The sequence below is a fragment of the Anticarsia gemmatalis genome, chromosome 27 (genome assembly GCF_050436995.1).
Source record: "Anticarsia gemmatalis isolate Benzon Research Colony breed Stoneville strain chromosome 27, ilAntGemm2 primary, whole genome shotgun sequence".
Classification (NCBI taxonomy): Eukaryota; Metazoa; Arthropoda; class Insecta; order Lepidoptera; family Erebidae; genus Anticarsia; species Anticarsia gemmatalis.
This window is the reverse complement of record NC_134771.1, coordinates 942,431-959,774: the sequence shown is the minus strand read 5'-3', so window position 1 is coordinate 959,774 and position 17,344 is coordinate 942,431. Positions and strand designations below refer to the sequence as shown.

General features: G+C 35.9%; 1 protein-coding gene across 2 annotated transcripts; it reads right to left on the bottom strand.

Annotated features, from left to right (window-relative positions):
• Positions 1-118: 118 nt before the first annotated feature.
• On the bottom strand, positions 119-16,882 carry Hmgcr (HMG coenzyme A reductase). 2 transcript variants are annotated; one of them, XM_076132065.1, is made up of 3 exons: positions 16,711-16,882; positions 13,817-13,870; positions 119-5,316 (listed from the first exon to the last, which is right to left on the bottom strand). In XM_076132065.1, exon 3 carries the CDS (start codon positions 5,280-5,282, stop codon positions 2,790-2,792), a length of 2,493 nt encoding a protein of 830 aa, XP_075988180.1. In that variant the 5' UTR covers positions 5,283-5,316; positions 13,817-13,870; positions 16,711-16,882; the 3' UTR covers positions 119-2,789. The 2 variants fall into 2 exon arrangements, with proteins under 2 accessions (XP_075988180.1, XP_075988181.1); XM_076132066.1 differs by lacking the exon at positions 13,817-13,870.
• Positions 16,883-17,344: the final 462 nt, after the last annotated feature.

Sequence of the window (17,344 nt, the reverse complement as noted above, 5' to 3'; positions counted from 1 at the left end):
ATGACATGAAATTTTGTCCTTCTCATCCCGACCTTAAAATTTTCAGAGAAAATAGCCTCAACTCATTTTCAATAATAGCAATAAAAACCTAAAAAGGGGTGAAAATAAAACCACAATATAAATTACAAGGCTATATTACTTGAAACTCGATACAAACATCGAATTGTTAGAAACTTAACAGTAGACACTGCGTTTTATTCAACGTGTACATTACATCGTCACACTAGCCACATTCTCAAAAAAAGACTGGCATCCAATACAATATGAATAATAATAAGTACATTTTAACTTGTAGTTAGAAATTTCGGCGAAAATTTGATTTATGCAAGCACATTCGTTTTTCACACGATAAAGGTCTTAAAGCAATCACTTTTCCATGTGATGTGTGTATTAGAAATAATTATCACTTGTTCTAACGGTGAAGGAAACTATCAAAAATAGGCAACTTTAATTAATTTATATTTAACCCATTACTGTCCCACTGCTGGATAAGGATTTTCCACTAAAGTAGTGCCTTGAGTCCACCACGCTGGTTAAGTGCGTGGTTAAAACTTTGCATTCCATCAAAAACTGTGGTTTCTGAGGCACATTTAGCGGTAGTTTATCTATTCTGACATTTTAATATGAGCTTAAACTCTGAATAGATAAACTACCTCTAAATGTACCTCAGAAACCAGGGGTAAGACATGCAACGTTTCATCACGATGTTTTCCTTCACCATTATAACAAGTGATCATTATTTATAGTTTTACTTATTTAAATCAAATTTCCACTGAATTTATTTACTTCTATTCTAGACCTCATTCAGCAAAAAACCCATAATAATATAATAATCTGCACTTCCTATAGGAAAACTATATAACTAAAGAATTTCTATCGAATAATACAAAAGAACTATAATTAAACATAATTATTTGGAATAACTTGGTTATAACGACAGTATTTAACTGGCAGATAAGAAGTAGTTAGTTTAACTGATAAATTCTTATTATACAATTTAAATAATGACAAAACTATGTCATATTTCGTTTATAGTGATTACTCCGTTTCGCTAGGTCGTAGCGTGATCTTCTTCTTATCGTATGGTTAGTGGTCAACCTAGTGTCAAAGTTGTTCAAGCCGCCCGAAGGTCTTTGACATTGCTTAGCGTGATGTTAGATAGACTATAATTTTCCTTATTAATTTGACTGTCAAATAAAAAAGTACTTTAACATTTCGGTTAAGCTATCAGCTACTTAACTGTCAGTTATGATAACTATTAGTCATAGGTGTAAAATTAAACATATATTATCCGTATAATCACTTAAGTTGTAATTGTTCAAATGGATCTTCTATAATTAATAGTAATTTCATATATTTTTTAAATTGAGACGGCAATATTGCAATATTAGCTGGCGCCAAAGCTTGTCAATTTTCATTGAAACGCCAAGCATAAAATATGGAAAAATACATAATTGCATTAATTACCGTATAATAATAGATAATAAACATGAACTGTTTCATATAAATAACATTTAAATCGCTTTTCTTAAATATCTTCTTTTAGAAACAATATTAAAATGTTTTTTTTCTTTACTTTGTAATTGAAAAAAGTAAGACATGAAAATTTTTAACTAATATTAGTTATTTAGACTAACATTAATATCTGTTTGCTATACATTTATTTTTCTGATAATATTCAATAAAAATATTGTTTTTAAAACAAGATATTAAAACAAAATGCGTAAAAGAATAGGTGTAATAAAAATACTGTTGTTTCTATTTAAGTAACATAGATGGCAGCACAAGTAGTTACATGAAGACTACTTACACAAAAATAACAATTCGATATATTTCAATTAAAAATATTAACATATCAATATTTAACGGATATTTCGAGAATAAGGCCATATAATTATTTTAGTTTTTGTCAATAGAATTTGTTTAAAATGTCAAAAAAAATTACACTTTTTTTCCATTGTGCTTTATAGTGACTACTTCGCTTTTGTAGGCAGGTCGTAGCGTGATGTTAGATATAATATAGGTCTCCTTACAAATATGACTAACATACATACATTCTTTTCTGCTTTTTCCATTAGCATGGAACACTACGCGTTGCGGATTCTATTTCCATTTAACACAATTTTATGTACAAATACATATTTACTACCCTTAAAGGTATGCTTTTCGGCAGTATATAAAATCACGCCTTCCTATATAGGTAGGCACAGACCAGCGGACACCACTTGGTACAATCCTTACAAACTTCCCTTGCCTCATTCACATACATACATGTTGTCATACAGGACCGCCGGTTACGAGTAGCACCTGACATTTTTGCAAGACATCACCGATATGATCTATAACAGTGATTTGTATGTTTGTTAAATAAATTTTAAACAAATTCTATTAACAAATAACATTATTGACAATTCGTAGCCTAATTTAAAAACAATTTTAATCGCAAATAATTCTTTTGTGACAATTTTCATACATTTATTCAATTATTTGCGACATTTTCAACAACCAGTAGCTATAGGGAAAAGACATGTTAATAGACCATGTTTTGCCTCTCTTATTCATTATAAAATATTAATAAAGTCAACTAGTATAAGGTAAGTATATTTCTGATGCATTAAAAAGGTTTTGCACGGGAATTGAACCTATGACTAAAACTCACTGGTAGCATAATGATAACATAAACTCCATACGTCATGGTCAAAAATGCTGTAAAAAGGGTCTTTTGAAGGTCTATTAACATGTTCTTCCATAGCTCCCTAGACTCTAGGCCAATGAGATTCAACCATCCGTTATAACGTAGGCACTTTCAATGTAATATTCATATCATTTTGGACATTCACCGCAGACCTATTGTGTCTCATGTGAGACTTAACCAAGTCCGAATTGACTAAAGCGGCCATCAAACTCAATTCCCCAGCTAAGACAGTCGCACAAATCAGTGAGGCGAGTCTAGCTGAGTTTTCTGCCGGTCGGACCCCAGCGCCTTTGACCCCCAAGATCTCTAAACAGGCCCCCTGACCCGTCAAAATTGTCCCCCCACCGACTGTCCCTACTTCCAATGAAGGCATAGTACAAGTTACGTATAGATCTTCTCCATTTTCACCGCAAATTTCCATATTTGTCGAACAGTTTGAGCTAGTGACATTCTGCGCTGGGTCTTGCCCTGTTGCTATAAAAATAGCTGTAACCATATTAGCTGCATGAGCGTTATTGCCCCCTATTGACCCAGCGAGAGCAGATCCAGACAGATTTTTAATCTTGTTACATCTAGCCAAAGTTCTGGAGTCAGTTTTGAAAATAGTCCTCAGATTTTCGCTCGTGATCGTCGTTTCGCAAACTACCCTCTTTCCTCTCCCTTTAACCCAGTTGATTGCCGCTGCTTTTTTATCCGAACAGTAATTACCAGATAAGCTAATTACTTCCATATCTGGGAAGTAGTTTTTCAGTAGTTTTAGTGCATTTTCTGCGCCTTTTGATACCATATTCATGCCCATAGCGTCTCCTGTCGTTGCTCTAAATCTTAGATATAAGGTAGCTCCATCTACACCAATATGAATTTCTTGTAAACGGGCAAAGCGAGATGTTGAATCAAACGCTTCTTTTATTAAGGCATAGTTTTCTTTATTGTCTATCCACTGGCGGCATTCGTGGGCTCGTACGACGTTGGGCAGCTTGACAGCGGGCGCTCGAGTCATCCCAACATCTTCTACAACACTAGTTACGCCCCTAGACCCGATTGCCTTCGCTCCTCGGTTGGTTGACGCAACCAGGGCACCTTCAGTAGTAGCCATAGGTATCATATAAGGTTTCCCATCAACAACCAACGGTCCCGCGTAACCCACAGGCACGCCAACATAGCCGATAACATTCTCGCAACACGCGTTCAACACTTTAGAATAATCGTAATTTAAATAAGGCAGTTGGTTTATCGCTACATCGGTGTGGAAACGGTTTCCGACTACTTTTCTGCGAAGTTTTACACCTCGGAGAGGATCGCCTAATACAGATTCTAGTCGATGCAATGGTATATGTGATTGTTCGACGAGCATAATCACTTCTTCATCACTCAGAGATGTGCAAGCGCCTTCTGATCTATAAATCTCTAGGCATTCGGCCATTGGTCGTTTCTTACAGTTTAACCTAGCTAGTGAAGAACTAGGTGACAGCGTAGGCCATTCATTTTCTTCTAAACCTCCCTCTGTCTGCGTAGACACTTCGGAACTTGAATCATCACCAACAGACCATTTCGGTTTCGTCTCCTGTACAACCTCTTTCACAGTCATATCGTTCATATCTATAACCCAGTTCCTATGTTCTTCAAAGAACATGAATTTGATTATTAACGCACATAGTAATGTTGCTATGACAATATAATCAGCTGAGACTGAGAACCATTTGACGTATGAATGGAGAAGAACATTCTCGTTAGTTGTTGGGGTCATAGTGTCTGTAGGGCCCTCGGAAATGCCGCTGTCTGCGCTCCATGGCCATCTGCTAGTCAAATGAACACAAAGCAAGCCGGCTGCCATAATCATTTTGACCCTTTGAACTACTGGATTAGGCTTCAAATCTGCTTCAGAAAACGGGCTATCGGGAGCCATTTCTTTCCTTCCTGACGCGAAATCGGCAACCAGGGATAAACAGGCCGGGTAGAATGTGACAAAGACTAAATAGTCTACTAGTAAAGCTAGGCAGGCGAAAGTACACATGTGCTCTAGTCTGGGGACCCCAGACAATGCTCCCACTCCGACCAAAAGTACTGCAAGAAAAGTATCCAAAGTTGCCGTAGGTCCGAGCAATGCTAAAGCTCTTCCCACTCTTTTCCCTTGGTCTTCGCCCGCAGACCAGCCTGCTTTGGCCATCCTTGCCCCCCTAGCCACATCAGCGACTAACAAAAACAAAAACGGGGCGTCCTTTATACTAGCTAGTTCATTAAAAAACAAGCTAGCGACCGCAGAAGTGAAAATGAAGCTTGCGAACGTGGAAAACACCCCGGCAATGATTAGGAGGTACTTTGAAGCGATTTTGTGTAAGTTCGAAATCTGGTAGTACGCGTATAGGAGAGCGGCGCAGCGGACAAACGTCATGATAACCGCGTCGGCGGCTTGGTATTCTGCCTCAAGCCCTGGGCAGGCTCGAGCCCAGCCGGCGCAGTGCTCCGACCTGTTCCCGGGCCCATTTCGTTCGACACTAGCCGCGCAGGCTAAAAGTGCTAATGTAGCGACGATGACCTCCCATTGATGTCTCGCACAGAATTCTCCGTGGGCGCCCCAGACTTTCATTTTTTCTACTGCTTAGCTGCTTTACAGCTGATATCTGGAATCAACAGAAAGAGCATTTTAGATAGAAAGTACATTTTTAGCTGAAGGTTTCGAAGGAAATGGTTAGGAATAAAGATTAACGGAAAAGTTTGGAGGAGATCCTCCGACTCGTAAAGGGATAATACCTATTAGTAACGTTTTTCAGGATTCGCGTCCTCTCGTAGAATAAGACGAAAAGCGCAGGTTAAATTTTGCTTTATTTAAAGCACTGTTTTAAGATTTATATGCCATGCAACTTTTTTACTATTACTATGTATAAATATTTTTAAAATAATAAAAAATAAATAATATACATTTACACTAACGTAATGCAAATAAGTTCGCCTTCAAATGCTTTTGCATTAAAATATAATTTTGATGTAAATACTACGTATAACTTTTGGTACCTACCATTGTTACTAACTTGCAAGTATTTTTTTAATTTTACAATATTATTTAATTTCAGCTTGCCACCATGATGGATGGACCTGTGTCGGAACGGAATGTCAAGAAAACTACAGTAACAACAAAATTATCTTGCAAGACAAACACGATCGTAACATGATCAAATACGAGAAAAGCACGTCTACCTACACCTTCGGGTACAACAGTCGTGATATTATGTATGTAAGTACATTTAAAAACTCACTCTGAGAACAGATTTATACCAAGTTTTATGATCTTTCACCTTAAACCAGGGGCTCCCAACCTTTTCTTAGTCCGGGACCACTTTTTATATTATTCTTGTTAGCAGGGACCACTATATTAGTATAATAAAGATAAAGTGTATTATTGATCATCCAGAAAATTTTAAATTTTAAAGTCATTGGCGGACCACATTTTGACTTCCACGGACCACCGGTTGGGAACCACTGCCTTAAATAATAAGCATTTGTATTACGGCAGCCATTAACTGAGTTACGAGAACCATTTCAATTATCAAAGGAAATTGGCACTAATCCAACATTTAGCTTGAACTAGTCGTAATAGCTTGTATTGTGTAGTGGCGTATGATGCATTGCTTATAATTGCTCTAACGAAACGATTTATAGTTAAGCAACCCTAGCGCGGATATTCTTTAGATGGGTAGCTATATAGTGGTATTAGAGCTACGTAAACGATTTACGGTTAAGCAACCTTAGTGTGGACATTCTTTAGATGGGTAGCCACATAGTGGTATTAGAGCTGCGTATATGATTTACAGTTAAGCAACCCTAGCGCGGACATTCTTTAGATGGGTAGTCGCTTAGTGGTATTAAAGCTGAGCGTCTCCGTGCTTCGGAGGGCAGATAAAAATTCGGTCCCGGTTGTTGTCTATTAAGATAACAGTCGTTAAGCCATGCCAAAGGCCTTTGGGTAGCTTGAACAGCTTTGACACTAGGTTGACCAATAACCATACGATTAATGAACCAAAGGCGTTTTAAAGAACTTTATTAACCAAATCTTCTCGATAACTTGTAAAATCGTTCTATCAGAACATTCAAAACTACTGTTTCTACTATTAAGAAAAATTCTAATATAAATTAGACGAGACCCGGACCGGGAATCAAACCACAAACTTCATGATTCATTCAGATACACTACCGACCGCGCCACAGAGCCACAATTTAAATTTGATAAAATCTATCAAATATAAGATGAGTAAATAATAAATCATTGTTGCATCATTTGAATTGATAGATTAGATAAACTATCGTCACAATTTAAATGTAGGTTTTTAGGAATACATCATTCTATTTCCAAGAGATATAATGATTTAGAATGACAAATTTATATCTATACTAATATTATAAAGCTGAAGAGTTTGATTGTTTGTTTGTTTGAACGCGCTAATCTCAGGAACTACTGGTCCGATTTGAAAAAAATATTTCAGTGTTAGATAGCTCATCTATCGAGGAAGGCTATAGGCTATATATCATCGCGCTACAGCCAATAGGAGTAGAGAACCAGTGAAAAATGTTACAAAAACGGGGATAATTATGACTCTCTTATGTGACGCAAGCGAAGTTGCGCGGGTCAGCTAGTTATAAATAACTGTAGCCTGATTTCACCTATTTCTCAAAATGAAAGAGACATAAGCCTCGAATCAACATTCAAGTTAGTAATCAGCAGTTGGCCAGCGTGGTGGACTTAAGGCATTACTGCTGGGCAAGGGTCTCCTCCCGGAATGAGGGAGGGGTTACGCCTTGAGTCCACTACGCTGACCAAGTGCGGGGACTTTACATCCCTTCAAGAACTGTGTTAAACAACTCTCAGGCATGCAAGGATTCATCACGATGTTTTCCTTCACCGTTATAATAAAGTGATCATTATTTCTGATACACACATAACTTGTAAAAGTTACTAGTATGTAAAATATATTTTAAGGGGTTAATACGGGATGTGTAAAAACTTCAATGGTTTAGAAAAGTTACAGACTGTGTGGGCGATATCACATCAAAACTTATTTAATAGTTTTTGCGTGAAAGAGAAAAAAAAACATACATATATCTTCACAAACTTACGCATTTATAATATTAGTAGGATACTATATTTTACGTTGTAATTGGGGATTTTAAAACGCAGAAACAAAAAATAGTATAAAATAGTATTCGAATGAAAATATATTTTGTAATATAAACAAAAATATAATGAATTTTCATTAAGGCCTTCCATTAGTAAAACATTATTTAGAATTATAAAATGTCATTTTCATAATTGGTTAACCTTGAAATATGTAAAACAAATGTAAAATTACTTTTAGAAACTTATATTATAAATAGAAAATTAGTTAAAAAAAACAAATATTTTTGACGCCAATCCATACTTAGGCCAAGTGCTTGCTAAACACGGAGGAACTCGAAATGTATAAGATGGTCACCCATCCACAGAACAACCTAGGCAAGTGTAGCTTAACCTCAGAGACCTATCCACGCGGCTCTTGTTAAATAAGCCACGAGCGCCTCAGAACAATGATACGATAGTTATTTTAAAAGTTGATCGTACCCGGAAAGCCTTTCGTTTCCTTAAAGTTTGTCCAAAAATGGTCGAGCATTAAAGAAAGCTACCTCATAGCCTTGTGTTACTGACTCAATACTCAAACCAGTTTCATATTATATGCCAGTGAGTTTATTCCGTTTAAAAATATACAATTTATTTGATAACTGTATATTTTTTGATAAATTTGTTTTACCGTAGGTTTGGGCTATTTTAGTAAATGCGAAAGTAATTTTATCTGTCTAATCTTTAGGCATAAACTACTGTACACTTTTTGGTGAAATTTTGAACAATGATAGTTGGAATTCCACTGGAACGAGATAATTTATTTTAACCCATAAATATAACACTTTTGGGTAAGGGTCTGTTCCCGAACGATGGAGGGGTAAAGCCTTGAGTTCATCGCAGTTAGAGAACGGGTTGGGGACTTAGCATGCCCTTTAGAAATATTATTTCAATATTTGAATTAATTTATCTGCTGGACTAGGGTCTCTTTTTGGAATGAGGAAGAAGTTAGGTCTTGGGTCCCCCACTCTAGCTAAATGCGTATTCAAGACAACATAGCTTTAAAAACTATGTTTTTTTTAACCGTTACTTTATACAGATAGTTATTCGAAAAGGTACATGTTTTTAAAAAAGTGTAGGTTATGTATCTATGACCGGATGTCTAATTTTAGAGCTAGCAACACTGCTTGTAGTTTCTAGCGGTCAAATTAAGGATATAGGTACAGTCGTGTGCATAAAAGCTAACTCAGAAATATTATCTATTTCTCAAGCGATGTTTGATGCAAACATTTTATAAATAGATAGTTTCTTCCTTCTCAAATCGTTTCGTCGACCCGCAAATTATTATTACTTCTTAAAAGACAACTCCCGTACTTAGAATGCTCTTGTGCCGCGGGGACTTTTACAAACATACAAACAACGGATACAAAGCACAACCAGACACGATATAACTATTTGTGGATCGCACAAACAATTGCTCCGTGTGGGAAACGAACCCACGACCTCCCGACGCACTGGTAGTGGCGTGATGACCACCATAATCACTGCGCCACGGAGGCCGTCGAAATCAAGCGATGTTTGATGCATGTTAGTTTCTTACTTCTATCGTTTATCGACCCGCGAATGCAACTGGTTTAAAGTAATTTGGCAATAGGCATACTTAATTTTTTGTCGTGTGGTTAGTAGTCAACCTAATGTCAAAGTTGTTCAAGCCGCCCGAGAGGCCTTTGACGTGGCTTAACAACTGTTATCTTAGTAGACATCAACCGGGACCGACTTTTTACTTGCTCTCCAAATCACGAAGACGCTCAGTACAAATACTACTATGCGGCCACCCATCTAAAGAATGACCGCGGTGTCTCAACACACTGATCGTATACTGTCAACGCAACTGGCTATGACCGCCTCATTTACATATAAATGCTCACAACTATACCACATATATCACCGTCACAACTAAATAATGCAAAAAAACGAGCTTATTTCTATAAAAAACTAGTATAGCAAGTTAACTACAAGTAAATAGACACCTTATATATTTACAATAAGATCTAAAATCGTATATAAGTTGATGATTTCTTCGCTTTCTTGACCTTGTAGAACGAATATCGAGTATTTGATTTGTAACCCACAAACCTCGTTTTTAAATCATTTTCGGAGATAATTAGAAATGTGCGTCGTATATTATTCTGATTTGATTTATTTAGAATAATTTTATATGATTAGCCCTTGGTTCACTTCTTCTGAATAAGTATCAGATAGCTAAACAAGTGGAATTTGAACAGTTAGTAGTTCTCATAATCAGCCTAACCTTCTTCCAACTATGTTGGAATCAGCTTCTAGTCTCATCGGATGCATATAAATACAAGTATTTTACATGGAGCGACTACCCAGTTATAACCCGCCTCGGTAAGACTGGTTGTCAGACTTTGTCAAGTGTCTGTCTACTGGTAATCTCTATCAAAGATCTTTAAAAATGACAACCGGGACCCGCCATTTAACTTTCCTTTCGAAACACGGAGGAACTGGGAATGTATAATATGGTCACCCATCTATTGACCAACCTCGGCAAGCGTAGTTTAACCTGAGAGAACGATCCGCGCTGCTTTTGTTACTTAGCCACGAGTTCCTGATAATATGTATATCTTTACACTCTTATTCATAAACACACTATAAACCTATTTTAGTTAAAACACTACTAAAATATGATTTCTCTTTTTCATTTCGCTAAGGAGTGAAAGAAACAAAACTCTTTGTTAGCCTTTCATAACTTTATATATTTTTATGAATAAGAGGGTAAGTCTGTTTATCGACAGGACCTTAAGTTTCTGCTATGAGCCCTTGTACCTACTTATCAAACGCCTAACGATCTCTACTAATTGTAATTCTATTCACTTTCTACACAACTTTCTTAGCCAAGTCTCACTTGTATGGTGAAGAAAATACTTGTTCGACATTTTCATTCCTTTTTGGAATCGATTTTAATAAATTTTTGTTGGGGACAGTCGAAAATTTGGTGTTAAACATAGACTACTTTATAATTGTCCTTTGGATGGACGTTTGTTAAAATAACTGCACGAATGTTGATGAAATTTTAATACACAGACAGTTTGTAACCCTAATTAACATATAAGATACTTTTTACCCCGGGAAATATTTTCACACAAACGAAATTGTGAGCAAAACCAACAATAAGTTCTTAAATGATCGTAACAAGTGTCAGTATATGGTATCTGCCGACACCATTGGAAAATGGCGTATGTTATGTGTAAAACATTATAAATAATACTGCCTCCGTGGCGCAGTGGTTAAGGTTTTTACTAGTGTGTAGTGGGTTCAATACCCACATGGAACAATTACTTGTGCGATCCACAAATTGTTGTTTCGGGTCTGGTTGTACTTCGTGACCAATTTGTAAAATTCCATCGACTTTCATCTCTCAATTTAATTACTTCTGTATTATTGTCAGAAGTAATTTTGACACTTGTATTCATACATTTCCCGTCACTATCCAGCAGATAGCTTATCTAACACTTATTTCTAAATCAACCCTTAGTATAATATCTATTTCTGCCCTACTAAAAGGGCATAGTACCCTCCATCCACCATATTACCCAGTTTACTCACCGTATTATTTGCTCTAGCAATACTGGGCCAATAGGTGAGCAAACGTAACGGTCGGACAAGGGCCACGCGTGACAAACAAACAGATATTTGTACAACATACATAGATATAGCTGTTTTGTAATATTGCGGTTTTTATTCAAGAGTTGAAATACCTATATATATGATACGTTTGTTTGCCCGTCCTTCGATTTGGACATGCGACCCTTTTATAGTATCTTTAGAAAAACTGCTATTAATTATTATTATTAACCTATCCATTTAAGTGTTAAAAACATCTTTAATCTTTAATATACTTAGGAATATAAAACACTAGCTGACCCGCGCAACTTCGCTTGCGTCACCGAAGAGAGAATTTGTCATAATTTTCCCCGTTTTTGTAACATTTTTTGTTGCTACTCCACTCCTAATGGCCGTAGCGTGATGTTATATAGCCTATAGCCTTCCTCGATAAATAGACTATCTAACACTGAAAGAATTTTTCAAATTGGGCCAGTAGTTCCTGAGATTAGCGCGTTCAAACAAACAAACAAACTCTTCAGCTTTATAATATTAGTATAGATTATAATATTAGTATAGATACGCCAGTTATTCCCGAGGGTTTAGAAAGAGGTATATGAAATGTTTCGCCATTTACAATGTTTATCTTATGTAATAGGGGGCGAGCTTATTGCCATTTACCGGGCTCGTTACCAAACTCCGGACTACTATTAAAGTATTCTGATATAAATTAGAAACGGCCAATAGTACTTTGCCCGGGAATCGTATCTGAGGCCTAATGATTTGCGGATACACTACCAATCACGCCACAGAGGCAGTCAGTAATATAACAATAGCTAGTAAAAGATAAGTCATCTCACGATCAAACCTAGATTTTAGATAAAATCTATGACGTTATACTCCACAAAAGAACTATTATCATTTAAAATAGCAAAGGAAATACATTTATAAATAATATCTAAAGAATACCTACCAGAAAGGTTCGAGGCTGTTTATTTTCTACCACGACATTGGCCTATTTTTAGTATGGCAACATCTAAAAATACGTCAGATCTGTTTTTTTTACTGTGCTTAATAATATGTCAATGTCAAAATTATATTTTGAATAAGCACTTCCCCTCGGTTTCTGAGGTACATTTAGCGGTAGTTTATCTATTCAATAGCGTTTTTTATGTATGAGTTGTAACGGTATTGAATGGATAAACTACCGTTAAATGTACCTCAGAAACCCGGGGTTAGTCGGGCAAACGGTTCCACGAGACTACTGACACTATTTTATCCCAAATTTTCTAGTGAGTGGACAATTCAATGGGACTAGTGGGATTCTCTTCCGTCTATTCCATTAGTCCCATGATTTTTCTGCAACGACACAACTAGCATCAAAAATATATCACTAGTGGGATAGACCTTTACAAAAGTGCGAATTGCCTCACGTAATTTTATCATAATTACACATTGTCATAGTCGTATGATTATTTTGATTATAACGTAGTTCGCACGTTTATAATGGCTGGAGTTTAATTTCATCTGAGAGTTTTGTAATTTCATTTTTGTATGAAGTGTATGACGTCACAAAACGTGGCACTCCTCACTTCTGCACTAAGAATTACTCTTGTGTCGCGGGGACTTTTACAAACATACAAACGATAGACACAAAGTACAACCAGACCCAAATCAAAATATTTTTTTTGTTCTGTGTGAGAATCGAACCCTAACATACCGATAGTGGTGTGGCGACCACCTTAACCACTGCGCCACAGAGGTCATATTATTATTATTTACACGTGTTTAACGTCATAATATTGAAATATATTAAACAATTTATCTTGTCACACTAACAATTGCATTAAGGTGACTAACTACACGCAATTATGAATTCAAGACGGCACTCTCATCTTCAAGGACTGCGCAGACGTTTTTTATTTTGAACATCACGCCTGTTATACCCGAGAGGAGCTCGTGGCTTAGTTAACAACAGCCGCGCGGCTCGATCTCTGAGGTTAAGCTACACTTGCCGAGGTTGTTCTGTGGATGGGTGACCATATTATACATATCGAGTTCCTCCGTGTTTCGGATCACGTTTAATTGTGGGTCTCGGCTGTTATTTTCGAAGATCTTTGACAGTCGTTAACAGTAGTCAAAAGCTTGAAAGTCTGACAACCAGTCTTAACGAAGGGTATCGTGTTATAACCCAGGTAAATGGGTTGTGGAGGTCAGATAGACAGTCGCTCCATGTAAAATACACATCCTGTGAGACTGGGAGCCGACTCCAACATAGTTTGTTAGAAAGACTAAGCGATGATGATTACGCTTGTTATACCCAAAGGTGTAAGCAGGTGTGTGTCTTATGGTCACGTTTTCGCCATTAACTATGTTAGCCCCATTTACCAAAAACAAAATCGTGCATTTACCTTGTTTTGCTTGACGTTTCGGCACTGGTTGCACAGGCCGTGGTCGCAAGCTGACTGAAATGAAATGCACGAATCGAATTAATTTGTGAAATTAGATAAAGTACGGACAGACGTTATAACGAGATGCAATGTGAAAATTGAGTACTATTGGGTACAATTTCCAGGTCGGGCGAAGTTCTAATTTTTATTTCGACTGCCTCCGTGGCGCAGTGGTTTAGGTCACCACGCCAATTCCTCTGCGTCGGGAGGTCGTTCGGGTTCGATTCCCACACGGAACAATTATTTGTGCGATCCACAAATAATTGTTTCGGGTCTGGTTGTGCTTTGTGTCCGTTGTTTGTATGTTTGTGCGGGAGTTGTCTTTTAAATAGAAAATTGTATTACACAATTTTCAATAGTAGCCCGTATTTTGGTTACATGTCTGGTAAATGGCAATAAGCTTGCCTCCCGTATCATTTCATACACCTCTGCCTACACCATCGAGTATAAAAAGGCGTGATACTATGTATGAGTATGTAATTTTTTCGCTGAATAATTTTATTTCAGTTTCTCCTAACTTGAAGCTTAAATTTTAGATAATTAGGGTGTAATATAGACAGGTAATTAACAAAAGAACCATTAGTAATGAATTAAGATTTAAATGCTTTTCGGTAATTATTACACAATGCTATCCATAAATAATAGGACATATAATTATTAGCATACAAATTATAATACGATATAGAATTATTAGTATCTAAATATAAATGCGACAATTATTTCAAATACACGTGTCGTTTTAATATTGCGCTTTTTTTAATATAAATGCGTCAGGTTTTGCATGCAATAATAAAAAAAAAACTAGTGATCGAGAAAAATACATTATTCTAGGTATCTTTGACATTTTTCCCGTTTTTGTAACATTTTTTACTGGTATTCTGCTCCTATTAGTCGTAGCGTGATGATTACGCCTATAGCCTTCCTCGATAAATGGGCTATCTAACAGTGAAAAAATTTTCGATTCGGACCCATAGTTCCTGAGATTAGCGCTTTCAAACAAACAAACTCTTCAGCTCTATAATATTGGTATAGATGTCTCCAGAAAGGCATGACTTAGCATCTAACCGTGCATTTTATACATCTAGCTAGCCTACGCCTTCTGGTAAAACAAGCATGATATTATATATGTATGTTGTTTACTGATTATCAACAGTTTTTGAGCACAAATAAAACCACACCTCTTTCCCATAGAAGAATATTCCCAGAGAGGACTTCTGAACTAAAGATATCTTTATAGAAGCGCCATTCTAACTACAGAAACGATATTGAAACAAACCCAAACTGTCAAATTAACACCATGACATAGCAAAGGTCAAAGATTCCACCTTGAATGTTTCAGACAGTATTAACACGAGATATAAATAGAAGCTAATAGCTTCTGTTTCTTATTTTTAGTACATCTGACTTGTTTGTTAGGTAATATGGTATTTTGACTCTTACACTACAAAATATGAATATGACTCTATATTAATGTAACTGCTCCTGTAGCCTGGTCTGTAGTGTATCTGAGCTGTGATCATGAGGTCACAGGTTCGAATCTAGGAAGGGCAAAGTACTATTGGTCTTCTATAATTAATTAATATTAGAATATTTGGCTGGTAAACTGCAATCGTCTTACCCCCTACTATGGATGTGAAGCATAATATGTTTTCAAGGTAGCAAATAGTGTCTGGTCTCAGCCTATTTCTATGGAAACAAAGTGAGATTTTATGTATGTGTATGATCAAGTAAAATTATAATAGTTTATAATTATTTGTAAAATGTTGTAGGAACATTTAAGGAAAATAATGTATGTTTACTTTTTATCACTGTGTAACACTTTTTACACATTTGTACAACTATGATAACAGATATCTGTTTTATAAAGAAAATAAATTAAAAATTATAACCAAAACATTTCCTTGAATTTAGGTAATTGTATTTAGAGCTTTTACACATGTTTCTTATAAAGGGTCATATAATAATGTTAAATTTAAATCATCACTGTCCCATTGCCGGGCAAATCTCTTGCCAGAATTATGGAGGGGCTCCCAACTCACAATGTTATCCTTCACCATTAGAACAAGTCAGAATGACAATAACTTAATTTCTTTTCTTAAATTTGAATGAGCCAAATGTAGACATTGGAATCAGTGGTATTATTCAGTCCCTGCCTAGTCCCTTTGGTATAAAATGTAATTTTATGTTTGTATGTATGTTAAGAGCATTTTAAACAGATTTATTTAATATTTAGACACTGATATTCCTATATAATCATTGACACACATTTTTCTAATTCTGCTATGGATAAGTAGACCAAAAATAACTTTGTTTTGTAAACAAAACTTTCTAAAAATACCAAAAATACAAATTTTTAATCACTTTCTTTTCGAGTTTCCTTTGATCACATTAAAAAAGAATTAAGCTCGACATTGTCTATGCTATGTGAAAGAAAGTATGTCATGAACTTCCGCATGACGATACTGGGTCACTAAACTGTACTTTTAAGTATTATTTATCAACAAATACGACCTATTTCTCGTATTAATAACTTACGTGATAATATTCGCCGGCGGAACACTATATTTTCCTGCACGTTAGTCTGTTCTCATGTTCACTACGTACTGATTAATACTTAAATTTTATCACGCAACCTTTTATGTAAACCACTGGCTGCGAACAAAGTCTTTTTTCATTCATTTCAGAGTGAAAAAGAACTGAATACATATATCTTCACGCAGATAAACAGACCGAAATAGTATCACAGCGATCAGAGACGAGATCTCTCTTTATTATTCAAATTAATTGAATAAATACGCATCCGAAGTCGACTATGAAATTTCACTTTTTCGTTCAAATTAATTGTTAATACTCACCAGTAGAGTGTTGTGTTAAATTGGCAAACACTAAAATTATATTCACGATTTTAGATAACTGAGCAAATAATTTTCGTTGTGAAATAATACTCAGATTCTAATAAGAAAAGCTAAAATGAAATTAACGTGATACACTTCTCGCCATTTTCGGGGTGACTGACGTAAAGGAATTTTTTTCTACCATTTGTTTGCTGTCAAACGTCAAATCGAGTGCTGCTTCGATAAATATAATTTTTCTACCAAAATTGCAGTGCCCTTTTCTATTTGGTTAGGTAGCATATTTTTTAAATAAAGATATTTCAATTTTTCTTTTAATAGTTCCTGGATTCTTTCTGGGAACGGTACCCGAGTTTTCACGTATTTTTATTTTTATCTTATCGTTACTGGACTAATTAAATATCGTCTGTTATATAAATAATTTGTGCGTTTTGGTAAATGAGGAGTACTTTCCTCTCAAGTCTCACAAAACGTAGGTAATGTTAATATATTCTTCATTAAATAATTTTAACAAATTAAAGCGGTCCAGCCAACTGTGTACGTGACTATTGGTCGAGAAGTTCTAAAATTTAATTCCCGTTTCAAGTAAAGCGAAAAAGGGTTTTTCATTATTCTTAGAATATGCTCAGTAGTCAGC